The sequence below is a fragment of the Zingiber officinale genome, chromosome 11A (genome assembly GCF_018446385.1).
Source record: "Zingiber officinale cultivar Zhangliang chromosome 11A, Zo_v1.1, whole genome shotgun sequence".
NCBI lineage: Eukaryota > Viridiplantae > Streptophyta > Magnoliopsida > Zingiberales > Zingiberaceae > Zingiber > Zingiber officinale.
In genome coordinates, this window is record NC_056006.1 from 61,747,823 (window position 1) to 61,775,015 (window position 27,193).

The following is a 27,193-nucleotide window of genomic DNA, read 5'->3' on the forward strand; positions in this document are numbered from 1 at the left end:
ATGAAGGCGCCTTGAGATTGAATTCCAGCTCACCTTTTTCCTTCGCTTTGACTTCCAAAGCTCCGTTCTTTTGGGTGATTCCGGCCAACCGAAATAGGGTGCACCCGAACCCAATTTTCGGCCTTCTCCTCGAGCAAGCTTCCGTCTCGGCTTTACGTTCCTCGAATGTCGCACACGTTCTTCTCGCTCACCGGTGTACTCTTCTGCAACTCTCTCGTCCTTCGGATGCATCGAGCCCGTCGGCTCCCTTCTCGTGTCGTCCTTCTCGCTAGATGCATCTTCCGCTCGACTTCCTACGCTACTAAGCTCCTGAACACTTAGACACAGGGATCAAATAACAATAGGACCTAACCTAAACTTGGTTGATCACATCAAAACAACCACGGGGTCCAACAATTATTACTTGAATATCTCCTCTTTGGACATCAATTTTGATAATGTCCTCCTTGGTAGTACAATAAGCACACAATGTATTATTTTCCCTTTTGTATCAAGGTTCTGGTCTCTTTTGATTTGTTCTTCATCTTGGGTGTTATTTGAACCTTCTTTTTCATTAATTTTGTGACAATTACTCTTATACTATCCCTTCTCCCTATACTCAAATCATAGTATATGATCTTTATATTTATGAATTGAGTGTGTTATACCTTCTTTACTCATAGGGGTGGTACATAATTCTTCTTCATTAGTTTTAGATGCCGAGGGATCTTCTTCTTATTTTAGTGTCAATGACTCATATTCCCCTTCAATCTTAAGGTGGATACTTCTTTAATTTCCTCCTCGGATGTTGAGCACCTCTCAACCTCTGAGTCATTGTGCTCTAGTGTCATCGAATCTCCATCCTTGGCTCACCTTCACTTTGTGTCGATGATAGTTTTTCATGGAGCTTGGTTAACTTGCTCCATTGATCCTTGGCAGTTTGATATGTACTTAGCTTGCACAATATATTGTTAGACAACAAATTAACTAAAATTTTAGTTATCATATCATGAGCCTCGGATCTCTTGACTTGCTTCTTGGTCCATTTGCTCTTCCGAAGAGGTTCTCCTTTTTTTCTTTAGCAGCTTCAAATCCTTCCATTAGCAAATCATTGCTCTATATCCATCATCAAGAAATTCTATATTCTTGATTTTCAAATATTGAAGTCTCCTAGTACAAAGAGTGGAGGTGTCTGGATATCATATCCAAAACCATCCTGGGCTTCCATTGTGAAGTTGAACTCCTTCAGTAATTTATCCTTTGACTTGTTGATATTTAGGGCTCAGACTTTCAACTTCCTCTTCTTCCTCTAGCTCTTTGCTCCTTTTGGATGTTTGTCCAATAAAGAATGACCTAGCTCTGATACGACTTATTAGGGCATGTACAAGATAGAGAGGGGTGAATAGCTTCCATCGCTTCTTGACTTTGCTTTATGTTCATCATTGAATGCACGGTGGAAATTTTGAATCAACTTGGACGTCACATACACTACACCTTGATTTTACTTGGTATCCACCTCCTTAAAGTGACTAATCCAAGAGTTCACTCCTCGCTCATGGCTTCCACTAAGAACTTCCTCCTTCTTGGAAACCTTCTGGAGGTGGAAGAACTTCTTACAATCTTGAGCATAAGTATACAACAACAAAGGCAAAAATGCATAAGCAAATGAAAGTAAACAAACTTTACATATGAGATTTTTGCTTTAGATGCTTGCTTGTTACTTTGGGCAACCTCTTGACGATTGGAAATACAATAGCACTTCACCTCTAAATCCTTAAGAATTGATTCCTTGAAATCTCTATGAAACCCCCTTTTCTAGGGTTGCTTTCAGGCTGACAGATGTCTCCTAATTAATTGGCCTTACCAATAATTGATTGTCACGTCAAATCCGACTGTTCAAACCTATAGAACATCTCTTTTTCGCTGACCAATCGATTGGTGAATCATACCAATCGATTATCTCAATCAATTCTAAAGTCTTTTGTTCTCTTGAAAAAGCATTACCATTCGATCAGCCCATTCAATTGATAAGGCTAAATCAATTAAGCCAATCAATTTAGTAGACTTCTATTTTCTTGTGAAACTTCTGTCAATTGTTTCCTTAATCAATTTTATTAAGCCCAGTTAATTGCTTTAATAGATTTCGAATCCTACTATGTCTTGAAATAAGATCTCAATTGATTGACTCAACTTAATCGATTGCTTTGGGTCAATCGATTATAATAATTGATTGCCTAACACTTATCACTGAATCTGAGTTTAGGATTTACCAATTGATTGCTACCTCTTACCAATCAATTGGTAACTCTAAATTCAACCTCTTCAAGGTTGAATTCATGTCTTGCCTAGTATTTGTTGATCTTAACCTACTAGGACTTCCTTTGTCCAACATCTAGTCATCCATGACCTGTTGAGATTTTTTGTTGCCTAGCATTTATTTAACCTTAACCTGCCAAGACTTCTTCACTAAGTATCCCGTCCTCTTTGATCCACTTAGATTTTCTCTTGCCAACCTTCTCATTGGACTTCTGATCACCATGTATTTGGTCAACCTTTAATCCACTTAAACTTTTCTCTCACCAACCTTTCTCTTAAAGTTTTGATCACCAAGTGCTCGATCAACCTTTAACCCTACTTAGACTTTTCTCTTTCCAACCTTCTCATTAGAGTTTTGATCACCAAGTGTTCGGTCCACCTTTGACCGTACTTGGACTTTTCTCTTACCAACCTTTCTATTGGACTTTTTGTCATCAAGTGCCCAATCAACCTTTGACCCAGTTAGACTTTCCTCTTGCTAACATTTTCATTGGACTTTCTGTCACCAAGTGTCTAGTCAATCTTTGACTCACTTGGATTTCCCTCTTGCCAACCTTCTTATTAGACTTTCGGTCACTATGTGTCTGGTCAATCATTGACCCACTTAAACTTTCCTCTCATATATTGATTAAATATTAAAATTCAAGCTCGAGTCAATCTCAGTTTAGTCAACCTGGTAAACCTTAACTTGAGGTCAGTTGCACCAATAGAATCTACAATAAATCAATCAACTGATAAGTAAGATAAGTTGATTAATAGGTGAAAATCAACCTTGACTAGAAGGCTATAAAAGAAGGGTCTCAAGTAGATTTTCAGGGTAGATACTTGGAGGTTTGAGCACAAAGTGTTGGTGCATTTTCAAACCAACAAGAGACATTCTAAAGCAACCAACAACAATCAAAAGCGAGATTCTTGTAAAGATATTATTTTCTTTGTATTTGCTTTTGTGTATTTGTTTTCTTGTTGTATTGGTTGTGAAAGAGTTGTAAGATGTTTCTCCACCGTTGGAAGTTATCCAAGAAGAAGAAAGATAGTGTGAATAGTCATTAGGACTAGACTTTGGATGTAGTCACCTTGGGAAGCAATGAACCAAGGACAATCTCAGAGTTAGTGGATGTGGCATCGATTTTGATTAAAGTTCCCTCTGCATATTCAAACGACATGAAATCAAGATGAAACGAATTAAGTTACGTTATTTACCATCCCTCTAGCTCGCACGAGTCCTAATGATTGGTTGGCCCCAAATGAGTACTTTTCATTTTTTTAAAAAGGTAAAAATTAAAAAAGGCTCATCAACTTTAATGAATTATCAAATAAATACTATTCTATCGAACAAGAACTTCCCAAAATATTCTTAAGTTACCTGGTCTAAATTCTTCATTTTTTAATTGGATTTTAATGTTTAAATTTGAACATGATACATTATATAGCTACTAGAAGATAGCTGCTACAACATTCCTACATATTGACTGTGTTATTCTTTATCAATTAAGAGTGAAATTTTGAATAATAATATGCTTTCAAATTACAAGACAAATCGATGGGACCGATAAGACCCACTAGATGTAAAATTAATACTATCTAAATATGATCCACTCTACTACACCATCATGTAGCAACTATCTCCTAATTATTATAATAGTGTCATTATCTTATATTAATTGCAATCATTGAGGATGAATGCCTAAATAAAAAAAGTATTCAAATCCTAAAACAAATAAAGTGGACTTGATATGACCCACTAGATATAAAATTAATACTATCTAAATTTGATTCTCTATATAGTAGTCACCTATTAGTTGCTACAATGTATAGACTTTATAACAGTATTGTTGTTTTATATTAATTTTGATCAATTGAGGGTGATGATTTAAATAAAATAAAAATTTAAATGTTATAACAAATAAAGTAGACTCCATACTTTCAATTAAATATAAAATTATTAATACTAAACATGATACATTGTGTCGTAGCTAATAAGTAGCTCTCCTCAACAGTAAGTATACTAAATATTAATACTAAATATGATACATTAAGTATGTCTTTTCGTTCAAATTTAAAGAGTCTTACTTAATTTTGCAATGTGCTTTCAATGCACAAAAGCTTTCCTCAACAGCAATCTTTCTCTCCTTTCATCTTGAGTTTTGGTTTTTGCTGCTCAAAGTTGAAAGGGTCTACAGACACGCCTCAAACTCGAGATCAATGAATTTTCCTTAGGAGCTTGCATCCGATTTGAGTTTCTAAACTTTTCTCTTTATTTTTAATCTGTCTCTGGCACTAGTATCCATAACGTTTTTATTGGTTATATGTAAGAATTGAACCATACAAGCCAAAGGTGCATCTTGTTTGATTGGGCAGCTTCTTATCATGTGTCTTTCTATAGTGTTGCAAAAAAATCGTCGATAGTTGTTGGGTTTATATTTTTAGACTTTCCTATAATCAATGAAAATATAAGGCATTTTTCACTAAAATCATGGTTAGAAGTGATTTCCTCCATCTCTCCTTGATTAATCCCATACTGAAGTCTATTTCCTTAAATTGTAAGGAGGGAAAAATTAATCAAAGCCATGATCATCTTAGTCAGTTGTGCATAAGGAGCTTATAAACCCACATGGCCACATCGCCATAAAGTTTTATTTTATGGAAATCTCAGTCACTCTAAGTAGTGAAACTCCATAGTCTAAACCTAAATCATATTTTATTTTATTTTATTTTTATGCACTAAGGAATAACATTACTTGAGTTTTTACAACAACAACGTGTATTACCATAACATTTCAAACTTCGAAAAATTTTTGGACGCTGTTTAGAATTCCTATACAAAATTTTATGGAAAAAGCAACCAACAAATCTTCTTTTCTATTTGTATATTTTTAATAGATTGCTGGTGTGTTTCTTTTTGGCAGTTTTTTTTTTACATGAAAAATGAGCTGGCATGTAGTCCCGCCGTCACATCACGTCATGCTTATGCTCATCGCGGACCCATCGACACGGAGATATCGGTCGGGGGCTTGAGCGTCTGGGCCCAGGCCTGTGAATCGAGGAAGAGCTTCGACACCACTCCGGCCGCCCACGTCATGTCCGGCCTCGACGCCGCATCCGCCTCCACGCACCGCAGCGCCACCTGGATCAGCGCCTCCACCACCAACACTGGGAACGAGTCCCGCAGCCTCCGATCGACCCACTGCCTCACCCTCCCTTGCCGTCCCTCCTCCATGCCGATCGCTTCCCTAGCCGTATCAATCAGCAACACGGATTCTAAGTCCTCGCCGTCGAGTCTGCGTTCGCGCGGCTTCTTCCCGGAGATGAGCTCTAGGAGGACCACCCCGAAAGTGAAAACATCGGACCGCCGCGATACGCTCCCGCCCAAGAGCAGCTCCGGCGCCATGTAATCTCTTGACCCCTCTATCCGAATCCCGCGACTGCCCGTCCTCCTCATTCCTGACGAAGAGGAAATCGAGTCGGCATCTCCGTTCGCTTCAGCATCGGCCGGTATCTCGCCGGCGAGGTCGGTGGCGCCAAAGTGGCATATCCTGGCCCGGAAACCGGGTTCGGTGACGATGATGGAGGAGCTCTTCAGTCGGTTGTGGACGCCGGCGGTGACGGAGGAATGGAGGTGTATGTACTCGAGGCCGGAGGCAAGGTCGGAAGCGATCTGCATCCGGGAGATCCAGGTGGAAAGCGGGGTGAAGCCAGGGTTCTTGGAATTTCGGAGGCAGTCGTCGAGGCTGGCGCCGGGGGTGTACTCGTAGACAAGGTAAACGTAGTCGCCGGCGATAGAGGCGCCGAGGAGGCGGGCGAGGCTGGAGTGGTGGGACTTACCTAGAGCGGCGAGGCGAGCGGGGAGAGCAGCTGGGTCGGGGCCACGGAAGCGGCGCTGGAAGAGGACTGCGTCCTTGCCGCGGAGGTAACAGCGCCAGCCGGAGGAGCGGGGGAGACGATTGGAGCGGAAGCTGGAGGTAGCAGAGCAGAGCTCGGTGAAGGTGTAGAGGACGAGGGCTTCGGGAAGGGCCTCACGGAGGGAGGAGAGGCTGGATCCGGAGGATCCGGAGGAGGGGTTGGATCCGGAGGCGGGAGGGCGGTGTAGGGGAGGATCGCTACTGGAGAAGGTGGGGAAGCCGCCGGAAGAGGTGGCGACGGCGGAGGCGTTGGCGGAAGAAGATCGAGATCTGGATCGCGGCCTGGGATCGGCGGTGTGGACGGCGGCCTTGGTCTTGCACATAGGGGGCGCAGAGACCATTAGGGAAGATTTGGTGGAGGGCGTCCAGATCGCTCGCCGGGGGATGCGACCTGGGTGGATTTGAGACGGCAGGAGAAAAGGGTAAAGTAAAAGGCTGGGTTCGAAGAAGGCAGAAGCGGTACGCTTCCTCGCGGAAATAGAACGCTTCTTTTGCCCTTTTCGCTTTTCATTATCTAAGGTTTTTTTTTAGTTGCATCACGTATTTAATTAAAGTCGATTAATCCTTAAACAGTTTTAGATAAATTGGAAAACAATTAACAGATGTTTTCAACATTTTAAAATTAATCGTATATTAAAAAAGTTTATTCATTAATTTACTAAAATTTAATTCTTAAATATCTAAAAGATTAAGCATAACAAAATTTTTAAACTAAAAATATGTTTGAAGTGTGAGTGTGCACGATAAGATGCTTAACGTAATATTTCTGTGTATAAATATACACACTACTGTTAGGTAGTTGGATTTATTGAAAAATAAAAATAGACCTACTTGCTATTTGTTAGATTTAGAGCAAGGAACAAAAGGACTTGATAAAATAAAAGTTGGAGCTTTCTGTAGTGAAAAAGTTGAAAACTACTTATTTGACCATTTAACAATATTGTCATTCGACCGAATACGAAGTAAATAAAAAGATAAATCAAAACAGTAGGAAATACTATATATATATATATATATATATATATATATATTATGGAGTGATTTAGTATTAAGAAATTATAATATAAATTATATATATTATCATGTATATGTGATATATACCTGAATATGTATAAATATGAAATTAGCATAGGTAGAGTCGTCTCAATCATTCTTGAAGTCTTAGGCGGAAAAAAGAATTTAATTTTTTTAAAATAAATATTATTAAAAATATTTATTTTTATTAATTATGAAAAAAGTGGAATTTGCCACCCTAGCAGCCCAACATGACCGACCCAACCACCATCTATGAGGTGGTAAATCGGAAAGCTGCAGTTGGCCACTGTGAGGAGAGCATTTTTCTTGACTTTGTCGAGATTCAACACTTTGTCCATTGTAACAATATCTACCCCGTATTAGTCAACTTATTTATGTCCCGGGGCGACATTTAATTATGTTAGTAAGATTTAAAAGAGCATTTTCATATATTGTCAATGATTATTTATACAATTAGAAGTGGTGACCAACTAGACCACCTAGCAATAACTTTAACTTATGTCAAACCTTACTTTTTTATTATTAATAAAATTTAAAAATAAAAAATATGTTATGTTATCTAATTTAGAAACAGTAATAAATTATTGTAATACTATTAATATGCATTTTAATTATAATTTTTTTTAAAAAAATATCAATCATTTTTAACTTCGAGGAAGAAAAGTTTCGACACAATAATAAAATTATTATATGACGTAGAGGAAATAGATTCGAGTACTAGATATAGTCACTATGTATAATAAACTCTTCCTTGGAATCCCTCATTGATGGGAGCTTCGTGAACTAAAGTGTCTTTTTATCAATTTTAACTTTGATAAATTATTAATAAAATTTATTTATCCAAAAATATTTAGCTAAAAAATATTGATGGTGAATTATTAAAAAAGTGAAAGAAAAATAAAATTTAAGAAAGAAATAATACTACAATATATTTTTGACTTTCAAAAATATTTTTATCAAAAAAAATATATACATCAATTAAGTGTAACCAATAAATATTTTTAATTTATTAACAAAATTTAATTTTGATTAATAAATTAATTTTTTATCATTAAAAAATTAAAAATTAAAAATTAAATTTTAATAAAATAATAATAATAAATTACCAACTAAATCTAATTTTAATAGTAAAAAATAAAATTATCAATTAAATTTAACCCAGATAAAAAAATAAAAATAATCTAAATTTAATCTATAAAAAAATTTAAAATTTTTTACCAAATATAGTTTAACTAGTAAAAAATTAAAATTACCGAAAAAATAAATCTCGACTAAAATTTATTTTAACTATATTTTTAAATATTTAATATCCATACTCACATGTTTTTTTAATTAATATTCATATTTAATTTATATATATATATATATATATATATATATATATACAATTTATGGGCCCCAATATACTAGGGGCCCTAAGCATAGGTCTTAATGGCCTATGCCTTGAGTCATCCTTGAGTATATGGATATCAATATGTACAAAATCAATACAATTAAATATTATGAACTGAATATTATTATCCTATCATAAACTATAATATGAATTATATATATATTATCATGTATATGTGATATATACATGAATATGTATAAATATAAAATTACTATATGGATTCAAATATGTACGAAATTAATATAATTAATAGACCAAGTCCTAAGCTCCCTCTTCTATTTAAAAATCTTACCTTTAAAAGTCTCACCTTAGATGTTGTCGCCTACCTTAAGAAGGCTTCCCTCCCTCTTTGTTTTTCCACCAGTTCTAAAGCTCTAATGGTGCGTTTGGTTCAAGTCATCATGTGTAACCTTGGTTATGTGATTACCAGGTAATTACATAACCAAGGTTATGAGGAATAAAACATAACCAAATGTTGTTTAGTTCAACCTAAGTAATGCAACAAAAACTTGTTTGTTTGAAGGTTTTAATGAATACCCTAGTTTAATATTTTACCGTATTATCCTTAGTTACAAAACCAACCATACATAATAATAATAATATTAATATTATTATTATTATTATTTATTTTTGAATATTTTTTTACTTTTCTTTTTCCTGTATATTTTTTTACTTTTTTTATGTGTTTTTTTTTTTTAATGTTTTTATATTTTTTATATTATTTATATTTATATTTTTTTACATTTTTTTATTTTAATTTTTATTTATTTTTTATTTTAAATTTTTTAAAATTTTTTAATTTTTTATTTTTTTTAAAAAAAAATTAAATTTTTTTATTTTTTATTTTTAAAATTTATATATTTTTTATTTTTTTTAAATTATTTATTTTAAAAAAATAATTTTTAAATTTTTTTAAACATTTTTTTTATTTTTTTACATTTTTTAATATTTTTTCTCTTTTTTTCATGTTTTTTCTTATCGGAAGGTATTTTTGGTAAAAAAAAATTTCGTTAACTCTGGAATCAAGAAAAACCTTAGTTTTCTGAGGTTTTACGATTCCGGGCTGTATGACTCTTTTGCTGACGTGTCGGGTATGGAACATTACTCGAGAATCATCAAATACCTAAACCAAACAAGGTTTTTGTTGATAACCTTGGATGGATAACCAAGATTATCAAGAATAACTCTGAACCAAACGCACCCTAAGGAAAGACCAAGAAGGGAGTTAGTAGCTAAGAATTGAAGGTATGTTCTTCCCATGTTATGTTTTTATTCGTTCCTTAAATCCATGCATGTTTAGTTCTCTTGTATTTTGGTTTTGATAATTTTAGGAGGGCATAAAATCCCCGTTTTTGGAGAACTTTGTGAGTTTGTTAGTTTTAGTTTTGGTACTTTCTGTTGGAACCCCAAGGTTATTTTGGTGTGATCAACAAGTTAAATTAGGTTCTGTTTGTTTCTAACTTAGTGTCTAAGTGTGTAGGAGCTTAGGAGCACAGGTACTTGAGCGGAAGACGCAGTTAGCGAGAAGGACGGCACGCGGTGCGTCCGAGGGACGAGGTGCTACGGAAGAATACCCCGGTGGACGAGAAGAAAGCGTGCGGTGGTTCCGAGGGACGAAAGCCGGAGCGGAAGATTGCTCGGGGAGCAAGAGACTCAGCTAGCGAGAAGGTCGGCACGGGGTGCGACCGAGGGACGAAGATGAGTATGTCGGTGGACGAGAAGGAAACACGCAATGATTCCGAGGGACTCGTACGAAATGACCGGAAGTTGGGTTCTGAGCCCTTTCCGGATGGCGAGATCACCCAAGCGAGCGGAACCAGAGTCAAGACCGGACTAAATGCAAAAAGTCAACCGAAGTTGACTTAGGGAGGCGCCGGAATCCGGCGCCCGCGGGCGCCGACCAGCAGCCGGAACCAGATTTTGACCAAAACGCATCTAATGCGTTCAACATTGGGAGATAAAGTTTCCCCCCGGAACCCTTCCAGGCATCCGGACCAAGGCTATAAATATAGCCTTGGTCCAGAAGCTTTTTAACGAACTCCAAGTAATCATTTCCAACGCTTGTATGCTTTAGAGTTGTAGTTAAGCTTCTGTTTCTGTGCTTCAACGTTGTAAGAGGCTTCTCCGCCTGAAAGAGTTTTTAGTGCTTAATCTTCCTTAAATTAACAATCACATTGGTTGTAACTAAGTAAATACTCGTGCCTCTTTCTTTATGCTTTTGATTTACTGCCTTGCTTTTATTATGCAAGTGTTAGCTTAAAGAGTTCGAGAAGGGTTGGTTGTTTTATTTTCTACAGGACTATCCAACAACCCCCTCCTAGCCGGCCGCAACGGTCCTACAAGTGGTATCAGAGCTGACACACCTCAGAAGGACTAACCGCCGTCTGAAGCAACAAAACGATGGTCGGAGCTAGCGAATATCCATCAGCATTTGAGGGGGAATTTTCTTCATGGAAGAAACAAATGGAGGTATATCTTAATTCTGATTTTGGTATTTCTTTAATATTGAAATGTGGCTATGAAGAACCAAAGACATTGAATGGAGAAGAACTCAATCTACGCCTCTGGAACAAGAAGCAACGTGACGAATCGATGGCAAACAGACGGCAAAATTTCATCTTCTAACCGTAATACCAAATGAAGATCTAGACAGAATCGGCGAATATAAAAGCACAAAAGAACTTTGGGAAAAGTTCTTAAAGCTCTATGAAGAGCCTTTGGAAACCGACGACTCAATAGACACCGAGCCATCGATAGAACCAACAGCCGAAGTACATCTCGAGAACACAGAAAACCCTTCTTCACTAAGCATCGATGAAGGGGAAGAATCTTCGGAAGAAAACAATTCAACAGGGGGAGAACCAACGACCGACGAGGTAAGTAAGGTATGACCTCTACCCTCTGAACAATTGGTTCAATTAATCGAAAAATTATCTGAAGATTTTTGTGAATTAAAAATTGAATTATCGAAAGAATTTTTTGGATTAGAAAATCAACTGCCGAACACTTCTTGCAAATTAGAAATATTATCGAAAGAATTTCTCGAATTGCAAAAAGTTTTAACGAAAGATTTTTGCATATTACAAAATATTTTGACAAAAGAATTTTGTGTATTGCAAAACTTTTTTTGAAAGAATTATGCAAACTAGAAATATTGTCGAAAACTCTCTTCGAATATTTTTTCAAATTACAAATTACTTTCTCGAAAGAGTTTTGCGAATTAAAAACTAAAAAATCATTAAGTAATAACGAGTTGAAAGAATTTCGAACAATAGCTTGTCGATTAAAGATTCTCGATAAACTAATAATAGAAATTAACATGATACAATTTTTTGCATGTTTAATACTATCTGCTTTAAATCTAAAAAATTGTGATCTAAAAAATAATGAAAGATTGAAATGGAAATTTAGATATCTGGTAGTAACTTGAGAATGAATTTTGTTTAAATAAAAATAATAATAATAAGTCAAAAGTTGTCTAAGTTAGAAATTTCTACTTTAAATTTCTTAAATCTTCAAAAGTAATTCTTTAGAAATTTCTCAAATTTTTGTGAAAAATTACTTAACATTTTTTTCTGATATTTTTGCTTCTGTGAAAATTATTGCAAAATTTTCAAAGTTCTTAAATTTTTTTAACCCTTAGATTTTTCTTGCAACCCCAATTTTTTTGTATGATCAAAGGGGGTGAGAAAAAGTATAACTCTAGGGGGAGGTAGAAAATTGAATCTTGAAAATTGAAAATTAAAGTAACTATAAGTTATAACTTATGCTTCCAGGCAAGTCAAAGATTATGAGAAGAATTACCCGACTCATGATCTTGAGCTGGCAGCTATGATCTTTGCGCTAAAACTCTGGCGACATTACTTGTATGGAGTCCAGTGCAGAATTTTCACAGACCATCAGAGTCTTAAGTACTTCTTCACTCAGAAAGACTTAAACATGAGGCAGTGTAGGTGGCTAGAGTTGGTCAAAGACTATGACTGTGAAATCCTCTACCACCCAGGCAAAGCTAATAAAGTGGCAGATGCACTAAGTAGAAAATCCAGTGCATCCCTGATGTTCTTGTCATCATTAGCCCTGCCACTGCAGAAGAAGTTGTCAGACTTTGGAATGGAAATTATTTATGGGCAACTCTCTGCATTGACCTTAGAGTCTACCTTGCTTGAGGATATACTGAGAAAGCAAAGTGAAGATCCAGATATCCAGAAGATCAAGCAAGGGATACAAAAAGAAGAAGATACAGAGTTTCGAGTATTAGACAGTGGAATTCTTTATCAGGGGATTCAGTCTTTCTCAAGGTTGCTCCTATGAAGGGAGTGATGAGATTTGGCAAGAAAGGGCAAATTAAGTCCTCGCTACGTAGGACCTTACCTGATCATAGAGAGGATTGGAAAAGTAGCTTACAAGCTGGACTTACCACAAGACATGTCAGCAATACATAAAGTATTTCATGTCTCCATGCTAAACAAGTGTCTCCACGACCCTAGCCAAGTGATTGAGCCTCAGTCAGTGTAGATCCAGGAGGATCTTAGCTATGAGAGCAGACCTACACAGATAGTGGACAGAGAAGTTAAGAGATTAAGGAATAAAGAAATACCACTAGTGAAGGTCATCTGGCAGAACCAGAAGCACGAGAAAGTCACTTGGAAGCATGAGGACAGTATGAGATGGAAATATCCAGAACTATTCTAAGTTCGAGGACAAACTTTTTATAAGGTATGAGATATTGTAATGACCCAATTTTTCCTATTTCAAGTTCTAAATGTCCTTAAAAATATTTGGAAATGCTTTTAAGATATTCTAGATTTTTAGAAATTTTTAGAGTATTTTTATGCAATTTTTGGAGGTCATTTGGTATTTTTACTAAACGAAAGAAGTTTCGACAAAAAAACGTTCAAGCCGAGATTCGAACCTAAACTGAACCTTAACCAAATCCGGCCAGCCAACTGGTCCACGCCCTTTTTGTGAACATATATGGAACGGAATATATATAAGCAGTAGTTAGGAACATTTTAAATAAAATGGGAATAAAACGCTCAGCTGAGGATTTGAAACCACGACCTTTGACTTGGCCAAATCGTGGTTGACCAAGTGTGCTAGCGGACGTTTCTTATTAAAGAAGGAGAAATATTCTATTTAAGCAGTAGTTAATGAATAGGGAATAAATAGGAAGAAAAATAGTTGCAGCCGAGACTCGAACCCGCGAGCTGCACCTTAAGCAGAAGGCAGCCAACCAATTGTGCCAGTGGGTTTTGTTAATTAAGGAAAGGGTGAATAATATTTCAGGTATAGTAATTATTAAAAACCCTAGTTATAAGAAAAGGGTTTAGTTTTTCTCCCGACCCGAAATGTAACGACCCGACCCTCTTGGCCCATTTGGCGACCTCTCATGTCGTCGACCGTCGGCCCTTATGTCGTCAGCCCATTTGGCGACCTCTAATGTCGTCGACCGACGACCCTTGGCCGTGTCGTTACTCACTAGGACTTTCCACCCCTGGCAGTGGATTTTTTTGCCTCCCCCAAGATTCGAACTCTAAACCTCCAGGCTTAAGTATTAGAATTTATGAATCCTGGTAACCAAGTGAGATGATCCCCTTTTCTCCTCCTCTCTCGCTCCCGACGCCGCGATTTCCTCTTCTCACGCGACGGTGACTTTTGGTTGGGCGAAACCGAAGTCGGCGTTAGGGCTCCACTTTCGGCGGTCGACGAGGACTTCTTTTCGGGAGCCGTTTACGGATTCGTGGTCTCCTCGTCAAGGAGAACACGTGGATAGGAAGGGATTGCCGAGATCTTCATCTCCTCCGAACCCTAGACCTTCGTCCTTCGGTTGTAAGTCCAAGAACGCTGTGTAAGTACTACTCACCTGTGGTAGGAGTTGCTCCGAATTTGTTTGGATGTTTTCTTGTATCTCTTGAATTTGAAGCATGCTGTACAGATTTTTCCTACTTGTGTTTGCTACCGTGAGATTGTTCTGTGCCATGTAGTGCTGTTCGATTTTAATTTAGGGGTAGCTGTGAGTTTATGTCCCCTTTTCTATTGTTTAGCAGTGATCATTGGTATTTAAGGCTTAAAACAATGAAGTTTTGGTGCTTATTGTGCTTGCTGCCGTGAACCTTAAAGAAAGGAGGAGAGGGATTGGTTTTGTGGTCACTGGAATGGATGTTGTTGGGTAGCCATTTGGTTTCTTTTGCTTGCTTACCGTAGTACTGAACAGGAGGATGTTTGGCTGTCGGTTTGTTTTACAGTGGCATAAATAACCTATGTCTTAGGAGAAGTTTTGCAGATTCTAGTTTTTGTTCTTGCTAAGAATTTGGAATGAAAATAAGTTTTATATGGGATTTAAAACTCCAGAAGGTTTAAATTTCAGATTTGTTAAGCATCCAGTTTCAGTTGTTAAAGTATTCAATTCCAATTAGTTGATTTCAGCAATTTAGATAATTTCAGTCATAGTTTTCTTGCTATGCGATGGGTACGAACAACTGTACATAGTGACCATTGTAGCTTAGCTTTCCTTGTTAATTCCATGAACATGATTAGCTTTAAGTTTAGTATTTTAACCTTGGATTTCCATGAGTTCCGAATATGAACAACTTCGGTTCCTTTTAGCATACAGTTTATAGTTTTCCTTGTTGTACCATGTTATTTTTAGGTACTTTAGTTTAGTATGGCATGTAGATTTTATTTAGTTAGGATGGGTTTAGCATTTTCCTTGCTACTCAGAAGGGCAAGAACAACCCTTTATTTAGTTAGAATAGGTTTAGTATTTTCCTTGCTACTCAGAAAGGAAAGAACAGCCTTCATTTAAAGTATGTTGTGTTAGTTTCTTTAATTTCTTGAACATGAACAGCTATTAAGCTTATCTTGTAGTTTGATTTGCTTGCTTTATTTTTATAGCATGCTCAGTTAGTTGCAATTCTCTACTTATTAGATACACTTGCAGTATTAGAATAGTATGAGCAGTATTGAATTATAATTCAGTTTCTAGTTTCTTGTTTTGATACATATGCACATATGTGTTAGTTAGATTTTAATAGCTCTTTAATCTGAAGCATATAGTTAGTTGTTTTTGCTATTTTAATAAGATGAATAACCATGTATTTTAGTGGAATAATTATGTGCCCTATTAAACCTTTTGAGGATTATGGGTAACTACAAGTAAGAAAAAGACCAAGGTCTAGTTAGAAAAGATAACAAGTAAATCAAAGTAAGAGGCTAGTACCCGACTTCCAAGGTTGTCGTTAAACAAATCCAGGTGACCAATTCCAAGGTGTTGGCCCTGGTAAGATCAAGGTCTTTATCCTTATAGGACTGGAGGCTCGTTACCTCAGTCTCTATTAGAGAGCGTGCATAAGATGGTACTAAGCCTGGGCCCAAGAAAGAAAAGAAGAAAGTTAAATCTTAATTTCAAGTATAAGGCTATAAGTAAATAAAACAAGTATCACCTATGTTTAGAACCAGTAAAGTTCAGCTCTTATAATGCTAAGCATACAGTGTTAGTTTTCATTGCTTTCCTTATGAGTTTATTGAGCATGATTAGCTTTATTTTCAGCATGCAGATTTATTCTTGTATATCATGAGTATGCAGTTTATTTTAGTGCTTTGCTATTAGATGAGCATGTTTAGCTTTTCTTTTTAGCATTTCAGTTTCAGTATCCTTTGCATCTTATGCACTTTCGAGTTTTTGTGAGATAGATTAGTACTTACTAAGCGTTTCTCTTATAGATTTATTTTCCTCCTACTGCAGATAAAGGAAAAGCTAAAGTATACGAAGGAAGGAGACAAGGAGATGCATGAGGGGCGTGTGATGTCTGGACTATGGGAGAGATCTGGGAACATTATTAAGTTATTTTGAGTTTTGGTGAAAACATTTGAGACTGTATCATTTATTCTAGGTCCTTGAGATTATCTTTGGGTTCTAGATTGCATGCTATGATGTAATTGTTAGTAAGTTAGTATTTTGATGCTTTCTTGAGTTATAGTTTTGATATGTTTCTGTTAGTATAGTTATGTTATAAATGCATGTGATGTATGTATTGGATTTTAGTCCGCCGAACAGTAGATACTCTGCCGGAATTTTAAGTTTTCTAGAAAATTTAGTACAGCTTACTACACTAGTTGTTTTAAGATTACTGCGTGAGTTGTTTGATATATGTTCCAGCCGCCTGTGGCTGATGTATATAGTGTTTGTATCTCAGTTTAAGGTCACCGGTACAGGGGAGACTCTGTCGAAATTTTTCGGTAGGGATTCCTCATGGTTTCGATCACACCGGTTAAGTAGAGTTAGTAGTTAAGTAACGGTCATCCTTAGAGTGTAGTAGTAGCAGTAAGAAGGGTGGTCGTTACAGTTGGTATCAGAGCAGTTCCCATTCTTCAGCATCACACACACATCAGCATCAGCCTTGTCGTCTTCAAGTAAGAAAGTATTTAAGTTCTTTCTTTATTGCTTTCCTTTATTATTATTTGCAGTATAGAGTAATTGTTTATAAGTGCTTAAGTCAGATAAGAGTTTTTGCTATTTTCTTTATTCATATACAAATATGTATGTTTAGAAAGGGTAGAGAAAATATCAAGTCTTCTTCTTTGCATAATTAGATGGCAAGAAGAGAACATCCCCGTACCGTTCGTACTGAGAACCAAGATCAGGAGAACGAAGAGCTTAGATCAACTGAGCCCAATCTCTTTGAAGTTGTTGCTCAACTCCAGAAACAGGTAGCAGAGCAGCAACAAGTGATTGCTAATCTGATGGCAAATCAGCAACTAGTTCCTCCCACTCTTCCAACAGTAACTGTGGAGACTCCAGGGGTAACCGAGGTTCCAGCAGCTACCCTAGGAGTCGTCACAGCACCTCAGAGACAAGAAGCTTACCTCATACAGTGGCTGAAACTGAAACCAGAGAGCTTCTCAGGCAATACTGAGCCCTGGGATGCCCAGGCTTGGTTCAAAACACTAGAGAGCACAATGGATCTTCTTGACTGGCCAGAAGTCGAGAAGTCAAGTGCGCCTCTTTCTGCCTGTCAGGAGATGCTCGTATGTGGTGGGAGAGGATAAAGACCAAGAGGGCAGCCAATCAGATGAGCTGGGCTGATTTCTAGTCAGAGTTTTATGAAGAGTACTTCCACCTATAGATCACTAACAAGCACTATGAGGAATTTATTGAGTTCAAACAAGGTGACCTAATAGTGGAAGAAGCAGTCAAGAAGTTCAACAGACTAGCTCATCTCTGCCCAGAGCTAGTAAGTACAGAGAAGGAGAGAGTCAGATTGTTACTCAGAATGCTGAGACCACAGATAGCACTGAATGTGAGTAGTGGAGCTCACTGGCCCCAGACTGGTGAAGAGTTGATCAGTAGGGCATTAATTGCTGAGTACTACCTGAACAACATCAAAGCACAATGAGTGCAGCACAAGCCAGTGAAGATAGAAGGCAAGACAGTGGGGAGCCAGAAATCCCAGTCAAGTAAACAGAACTGGAAAGGCAAGACCAAGTTTCCTCCCTGTCCCAAATGTGGGAGAATGCATCCAGGAGTCTGTCTTTTGGGTAAGACTGGATGTTATTCCTGTGGCCAGGAAGGACACATGGCTAAGGAATGTCCTAACAAGCTCAAAGCACCTCAGCCACAGCCAATGCAATATGAAGGCAAGCCTGCACAGTTATATCACATGGAAGCAGCACTAGAGGGACCCTATATCAGTCAGGGAAGGTTGGAAGCTCCACCAGTTCTAGCCTTTGATAGTACCAGAGTATTCTCCCTCACCAAAGAAGAAGCTGCTAGTGCCTCCACAGTCGTAACAGGTCAAGTAGTTATTTTTTTTCAACATTTAGCTACTGCACTATTTGATATTGGAGCGACCCATTCTTTTGTATCAGTACCCTATGCCAAATAATTACAGGTACCTACAAAAAGTATGAACTCCAAGTTCCTGACGACCTTACCTTCTGGGGAAGTCATGGAATCCAACCATTGGCTTCGGGCTGTACCAGTCAGAATTGCAGACCGAGAGCTATACGTTAACCTGGTAGTCCTTGCCATGCAGGATTTTGATACTATTTTGGGTATGGACTTCCTCAGCAAGTACAGTGCTTCAGTGGACTACCGCAAAAGGAAAGTAATCTTCAGTCCAGAGGGTGAACCACCTTTTGAATTCACGCGAGTGCCAAGGAAGAAGACCCAGAAACTTCTCTCTTCTCTAGCAGCTCACCAGATGTTAGCTAAAGGGTGTGCTGGTTTACTTGCATTCATTGTGAGTATAAAAGAACAAGAAAGACCCAAGCAAGAGAAAGTTCGGATAGTCTGCGAGTATCCAGAGGTATTTCCAGAAGAGCTACCTGGACTACCTCCCAACAGAGAAGTGGAGCCAATTTCAAAAGCTCTATACCGCATGTCTCTAGCAGAGCTGGAAGAGTTGCAAGAGCAACTTCAGGAGCTACTTGACAAGGGTTTCATCCGCCCTAGTCATTCACCCCGGGGAGCTCCAGAGTTGTTCATTAAGAAGAAAGACGGATCCATGCTAATGTGCATAGATTTTAGAGCGCTGAGCAAAGTAGCAGTTAAGGACAAGTACCCTCATTCCAGAATAGATGATCTATATGATCAGGTAAAAAGGGCAATAGTGTTCTCTAAAAAAGACCTACGCTCTGGGTATCATCAGTTGGAAGTGAAAGAAAGTGATACACCCAGAACAATTTCCAGGACTAGATCTGGACACTACAAATTTGTAGTCATGCCTTTTGGAGTGACTAATGCACCTGCCGTCTTCATGGACTTAATGAATAGAGTGTTCAGAGAATACCTCGACAAGTTTGTCATTGTGTTCATCGACAACAATCTAGTCTATTCCAGAACCCCAGAGGAGCATGACACGCACTTGAGAATAGTATTGCAGACCCTTCAGCAAAAGCAGCTGTATGCTAAATACTCAAAGTGCGAATTCTGGTTAGATCAGGTGGCGTTTCTAGGCCATATAATTTCTAAAGAAGGTATCCAAGTAGATCCAGCCAAAATAGAAGCAGTCAATAACTGGAGTAGACCCAAGAATGCCAAGGAGATCAGAAGCTTCCTTGGTTTAGCTGGGTACTACAGAAAATTCGTGGAGGACTTTTCCAGGATAGTTTCTCCACTAACGGCCTTAACTAGGAAGAATAAGAAGTTTGAATAGTCAAACAAATGTGAGCAAAGTTTCCAAGCAATGAAGAAGAGATTGACCAGTGCTCCTATTCTGACTGTTCCAGAGAGTGACAAGAGTTTTGACATCTACAGTGATGCTTCCAAGATGGGCCTAGGAGCTGTACTCATGCAAGAAGAAAAAGTTATAGCTTATGCTTCCAGGCAACACAAAGATTATGAGAAGAATTACCCCACTCATGATCTTGAACTGGCAGCTGTGGTCTTTGCGCTAAAACTCTGGCGACATTACTTGTATGGAGTCCAGTGCAGAATTTTCACAGACCATCAGAGTCTTAAGTACTTCTTCACTCAAAAGGACATAAACATGAGGCAGTGTAGGTGGCTAGAGTTGGTCAAAGACTATGACTGTGAAATCCTCTACCACCCAGGCAAAGCTAATAAAGTGGCAGATGCACTAAGAAGAAAATCCAGTGCATCCCTGATGTTCTTGTCATCATTAGCTCTACCACTGCAGAAGAAGTTGTCAGACTTTGGAATGGAAATTATTTATGGGCAACTCTCTGCATTGACCTTAGAGTCTACCTTCCTTGACGATATACTGAGAAAGCAAAGTGAAGATTGTTACGCTCCGCAAGTGTACGGAAATGTCGCAAGTAATATAAAAGATTATCGTATTCACAGGGCCTGGAATAAGCACTAGAAATGTCTCAATGCGAATTAGCTAAACAACTATCCAATCGTTTCAAATGCAAAGTAAGGGTAAACAAATCAAATATTAAAGATCAACAAAGAAGAGTTTAGTGTTTTGGGTTATGATAAAAGGAGATTCTAGGAGCTTCGGTTTCTTTGTAAGATTTCTTGAATGTAAATGGTTCACCAATTCTTTTCCCTCAATTGTCAAACACTTGTAGAAAGTTGTCGGTTCTCTCTTGCAATAGATAATCGGCTAAGGACCGAGAAATGTATCTAAATATGATCAATTAGATGTGAACCTACGTTGTCCTTACACAGAAGCGCACCTATTACTATGCCTTCCTCGGATATCAACATAGAAGCCCACAACTTATTAATCTATCAAGATACAAGAAACTAATCACAAAATCCATCCTACTCTCTTGAATATTCCTATTTCCTCTTCAAGATTATCTCTCAAACGTCCTTACACGGGCTTGCACCTGTCACGTGGATCCCTCGGATGATCGAATGAGAGTTTATCTCTACAAAGTCCACAAGAAATCCAAACAATCAATCAAGAATGAGAATTAAGCACAAATCACCATTAATCATTCAAGATCTAATTGATACAAGCAAGACAATGTCATTGAAACAAGAAAATGGCAAATCCATAAGAGATTACATCAATCCATCATACAAATACTCCCTTAATCCTAGAATACAAGATCTACTCCATGCATCGAGGAAGAAAACCCGAAGAAATAAAGATTACAAGCATTTCTTAAATCCCCAATCCAAGAAACCAAGAAGAGGGGGAAAGAGAAAACTTATCTACAAAGAAGCCTCGTCTTCGGATCCAATCCTCGCTCCGGACTCGAAATCGTCAAGATCTCCCTTAGAATCGCCCAGAAATCCTCCCAAGAATGGGAGGAAATCACCAAATCTTGCCTTCTCCCAAAGGGGGAGAGATCCCCTTTCAATTCATGAAGGAAGGTTTAAATAGAGGAGGAAATCGGGCGCCACACGGCCCCACGACACGGCCGTGTGAGATTCACACGGCCATGTCCAGTTCCTTCTCTGCCAAAGCTGCACGGCCGTGTGGTGCACACGGCTAAGACCCTTCTGCTCTCTGGAAATGCTACACGGCCGTGTGGTGCACATGACCATCACCTGCTTGGTCTCTGGAAACCTCACACGGCCGTGTAGATCCACACGGCCACCGCCTGCTTGGTCTCTGGAAACTTCACACGGCAGTGTGATGCACACGACCACCACCTGCTTGGCCTCTAGAAACCTCACACGGCCATGTAGATCCACACGGCCATGTAAGGCATCTGCTCTGATTTCTTCAAATCAAGACACGGTCGTGTGAGATTCACACGGCCATGTCCTCTTTCCTTCCTGTTAAGACTACACGGCCATGTGTGGTACACGACCTGATGATCTCTCCCTTCAATTACTTCCAAGCTTACCCGAGGACGCATAATCTTCACCAATTTCGACTCCTGTGTACAGAAAATGCACAAAAAGTAAATATGCTAAAAGGAAAGCTGGAAGTATAAAAATGCATAGATCAAGCATGCTCAAAGTATGTAAATGTGCGTAAAAACATGCGTAAAAGAGTATATAATCTACGCACATCACACCCCCAGACTTAAACCTTTGCTTGTCCTCAAGCAAAATGCTGCAGTCTAAATTCATATGTTCTACAACACATTCATAAAACCTAGTGCACTTTCCTAATTCTATCAAAAAGTTTCATTAACAAGCACGATCATGGAAACAAGTAAAGTATGGTTCAAGCATAAGAATCTTGTGCACAGTGTAAAAGTAACTCAACGCCCTTCAAGTTTCAATCCATGTCCTAGTCAAGTCGTCATCAAATTTGAATTCCTAATGTTTCCAGTGAAAGACAAGTAACTAGTGATAGGCACTTACTCACCATTCACTTGGTTCATATTTCTCAACTAACCAAGGTCTCAAAGGTGTGCTCAATCTCAAGGGAAGCTAAGCAGTCATTTCTCCAGTAACCTAACTCGGTCTCAAATGGGTGACTTGCTAGATTCCACTCATGACAACTATTTTTTTATATCCCCTTTTTTTTTTAATAAGTGTTTGCATTGTGCAAAACTTATTCATAAATGCACTTTTAGCACACACGTTGGGATATTTTGATTTTTCCAAATGAGCTTTAATGATTTGAGCCTCATCCAGTAACCAAAATGAAAGTTGAGAAATCACCATGAAAACCAAATACTAAGCAAACAAGATGAATCATGACTATTTCAATGACATCAACTATTCAAGCATCAAGCACAAGTATAGTGAAGATAAAATCCTTAAGGTTGAACCAAAACTAAGACTCATCACCATAAGATTCTTAGCTTATTAATGCTTCCCAAGATAGAAAAAAGAACTACACAAAGTTTACTACTCGAACATCATGAATCAAGACAATAATCGTGCTAACATTTCACTTGAATCCAAGAAAGCATATAAGTGAAGTTTTGTTGTTCTCAAGATGTATGCCTCAAAAAATCAAAATAAAATGCAAGACATAAGCAAAAACAAAAACAAACAAAGCAAATCAAATGCATCTAATGCATCCCCCCAGACTTAAATTTTCCATTGTCCCAATGAAAACTAAAAACAATGTGGAGGAGATTTTAAGAGAAGTTACCAAGTGATGAGCTCCAAATGGTTGACATTCATGTTTTTTTTTTAAGATACTCCTCTATCCAATGTTCACAATCCTCCACAACTTTAAAATCTACAAAAATAAGATAGACAAGAAGAATTAAGTAGAGGGTATGATTTATTATCAACAAAATAAAAAGAAACTAAAAGTAAAATGAAAACAAGATTGAACTTGGGTTGCCTCCCAAGAAGCGCTTGTTTAAGGTCATTAGCTCGACCACCTCATTAGATTCACCTAAATCTTGCTCTTGGAGGGGTAAGATATTTTAGAACCCTCCTACCAAGGGCTCTTATTATGGAGGGAGCTTTCAATATTGGAGTTAAAAAGTGATGTATCGCCCTCTCCATCTTCGTCTTCTTTAAAGTTGTTTCAGGTGGTATGAGCTTCCCATTATAGGCCTCTCGAAAACCTACACACCCAAAAGAAAAACAAACCTCCCACAAGAATGTAATATAAGAAGGAACTAGAATCATATTAGTATGAATTGAGTATGTATCAAAAAATGAATCACATCCAACAAAATCAATTATAGGTACATCTATGAAATTTTCTAAAAGATCACTAAGAATACTAACCTTACATTGTTGAGATGTACCTGAAAGTTCTAAACAATGGGATGTGACTTCTTCAGAATTATGTAGTGGCTCTAGCTCAGGTGTTGATGATATTAATGATGGTGATTCTTGAGACTCTACTAGCTCTGTATAAGTCCCTACACATTGTTCCACAACATGATCAATTCTTAAAACCTCTAAGGGTTGTCTTGACAAAGGTGGTGATCCTTGAGATGTTGCTTCCACAACACAGCTCCCTACACATTCTTCCATATCATCATCATCAACACATACATCAAAAAATAAACCAACATCTATGTCCTCAATAGGAGAATCAATAACAAGAGGATCAATAACTTCACTTGCAGTTTTAAGTTGATCTACTACATCACATTCATCATCTGAAAATTCAATGTCACTATAACACCTTATAAAATTTTGAGGTAGATCTGAAAACTTATTTACCACTACATTATCAATAAAATCCTCATCTGAAAAATCTTCATTTCATATATATTCAAAAATCTACACTGAACCATATTAGTGTCACAGGATTTGCCGAAGTCTTTATTTTCATTGACCCCCACTAACCTTTGTGGAAAAGGAACCCTTAGTGAAGGTCCTGGGAAAGACTGAACTCCCTTTTTCCCAAATTCCCTTTGAGCTTTTGGAGGAGGTCCAACTTGCTTATCTAATGTTGGTGTGATTAATCGTTGAGGGAAAGGTACTTCTGGCCTTTGGGAACTTCCTAGAGAAATGGAATTGAGTTCTTGTGATCTTCTATTATTCTTCTCCTCAATTCTAAACATGTCATTCTTCAGAAGTTCTTCATGATTTTTGCCACTTCTCAATCCAACATCATCACACTTTTCATTGGATCTTGACTGTGTAGGAGGGGGATCTTCTTTAAACCATTTTGAAACAATACTATTAAGCTTTGCCCCCAAATGTTTGAACTCCTCACTCTGTGACTTGTGAATTTCAACATTTTTAGGTGGTTGAATTTCATTTTGTTTGACAGGCTCTCTTACATTTATGGCTTTCACTTCTTGAATATCTGAGGAAATTCCATCCAACTTTTGTTCGACCATTCATGGAGGTTCAATGTCACTTGATCAATTAATGAATAAGCTTCATCTACACTTTTGTCCATAAAAGAACCTCCAGCTGATGAATCCAATAAAGTCTTGTCTGAGAAAGAAATTCCCCCATAGAATATGTGCAAAATCAACCATTTTTCAAAACCATGATGAGGGCACTGCCTTTGAAGACTCTTGAATCTATCCCATGCTTCAAATAATGATTCTCCATATGCCTGAGCAAAATTTGTTATGCAATTCCTCATATACACCGTTCTACTTGGAGGGAAAAAATGATTCAGAAATTGCTTCTCCAATTGTTCCCAACTTGTGATGCTTTGAGGACAGAGAGAATATAACCAAGTCCTTGCTTTATCCTTGATACTGAAAGGAAATGTCATCAATCGAACTGCATTTGCTGATACTCCTTCACATTTCACCAAATCACAAATCTCTAAAAATGTTTCAAGATACAGATAAGGACTTTCTGATACTTCTCCTCCAAATTTGTGACCTTGTATCATGAAAATTATCTCTGGGTCTAGTTGAAAACTTTCTGCTTCAATTTGAGGTTGTACAATGGGAGATAAAAATCTTGCAGAAAAGGGTGTAGAAAAATTTCTCATGGGCCTGCTTGACATGTTAGTGCTGATGGATATTCAAGAAGAAAAAGAAAATTATCAAGAATCAAAAACAAGAAATAAAATGCAATATGAAAAGCAAGAAAGCAAATGCAGAATTTAAATTGCAAGAAAGAAAGTGCATAATGAAAACAAGAAAGAAAAGATAAAAGGAAAAAGAAAAATATCTAGAATAATTCATATGCTAAAAATTGCAAGATATGTTTACAAAAGAAAAGAAGAAAGAAACTAGATCAAAAGAGAAAACAGAGAAAAGTTAGATTAGAGTGCTAAAAATCAAGAATGCAAAGTTAGAATTAGAATTAGAATTGCAACAAAAAGAATTGTTAAGAATGTTATTCAAGAAAGGAAAAACTTTTGAAAACATAATTCTAACAATTAGTTATAACTATGCAAATCAAAAGAAAGAAAGAAAAGTTATGTTTAGTCTAACTCAATTGATAATTCCTAATGTTATAGCGCAGTCCCCGGCAACGGCGCCAAAAACTTGTTATGCTAATATCGCAAGTAATATAAAAGATTATCGTATCCACAGGGACTGGAATAAGTACTAGAAATGTCTCAATGCGAATTAGCTAAACAACTATCCAATCGTTTCAAATGCAAAGTAAGGGTAAACAAATCAAATATTAAAGATCAACAAAGAAGAGTTTAGTGTTTTGGGTTATGATAAAGGGAGATTCTAGGAGCTTCGGTTTCTTTGTAAGATTTCTTGAATGTAAATGGTTCACCAATTCTTTTCCCTCAATTGTCAAACACTTGTAGAAAGTTGCCGGTTCTCTCTTGCAATAGATAACCGGCTAAGGACCGAGAAATGTATCTAAATATGATCAATTAGATGTGAACCTACATTGTCCTTACACAGAAGCGCACCTATTACTATGCCTTCCTCGGATATCAACATAGAAGCCCACAACTTATTAATCTATCAAGATACAAGAAACTAATCACAAAATCCATCCTACTCTCTTGAATATTCCTATTTCCTCTTCAAGATTATCTCTCAAACGTCCTTACACAGGCTTGCACCTGTCACGTGGATCCCTCGGATGATCGAGTGAGAGTTTATCTCTACAAAGTCCACAAGAAATCCAAACAATCAATCAAGAATGAGAATTAAGCACAAATCACCATTAATCATTCAAGATCTAATTGATACAAGCAAGACAATGTCATTGAAACAAGAAAATGGCAAATCCATAAGAGATTACATTAATCCATCATACAACTACTCCCTTAATCCTAGAATACAAGATCTACTCCATGAATCGAGGAAGAAAACCCGAAGAAATAAAGATTACAAGCATTTCTTAAATCCCCAATCCAAGAAACCAAGAAGAGGGGGAAAGAGAAAACTTATCTACAAAGAAGCCTCGTCTTCGGATCCAATCCTCGCTCCGGACTCGAAATCGTCAAGATCTCCCTTAGAATCGCCCAGAAATCCTCCCAAGAATGGGAGGAAACCACCAAATCTTGCCTTCTCCCAAAGGGGGAGAGATCCCCTTTCAATTCATGAAGAAAGGTTTAAATAGAGGACACGGCCCCACGACACCTGGGTGTGAGATTCACACGCCATGTCCAGTCCTTCTCCGCCAGGTGTGGTGCACACGGCGAAGACCCTTCTGCTCTCTGGAAATGCTACACGGACGTGTGGTGCACACGGCCATCACCTGCTTGGTCTCTGGAAACCTCACACGGCCGTGTAGATCCACACGGCCACCGCCTGCTTGGTCTCTGGAAACTTCACACGGCCACCACCTGCTTGGCCTCTGTAATGCTACGGCGGCCACCGAGATCCA

The 27,193-nt window shown here is 37.8% G+C and overlaps 1 protein-coding gene and 1 non-coding gene across 2 annotated transcripts; one reads left to right on the forward strand and one right to left on the reverse strand.

The window, feature by feature from the left end:
- Positions 1-5,266: 5,266 nt before the first annotated feature.
- Positions 5,267-6,535, reverse strand: LOC122031414 (protein LYK5-like). Its single transcript, XM_042590533.1, has one exon. It carries the CDS (start codon positions 6,533-6,535, stop codon positions 5,267-5,269), a length of 1,269 nt encoding a protein of 422 aa, XP_042446467.1.
- An 18,380-nt stretch (positions 6,536-24,915) lies between these two features.
- On the forward strand, positions 24,916-25,021 carry LOC122033082. Its single transcript, XR_006126345.1, has one exon. It is a non-coding gene; the product is annotated as a small nucleolar RNA R71 (small nucleolar RNA).
- The last annotated feature ends 2,172 nt before the right edge of the window (positions 25,022-27,193 follow it).

Excerpts from the sequence above, each read along its gene's own strand:
- LOC122031414 (XM_042590533.1), bottom strand. The coding sequence starts at position 6,535 with ATGGTCTCTGCGCCCCCTATGTGCAAGACCAAGGCCGCCGTCCACACC.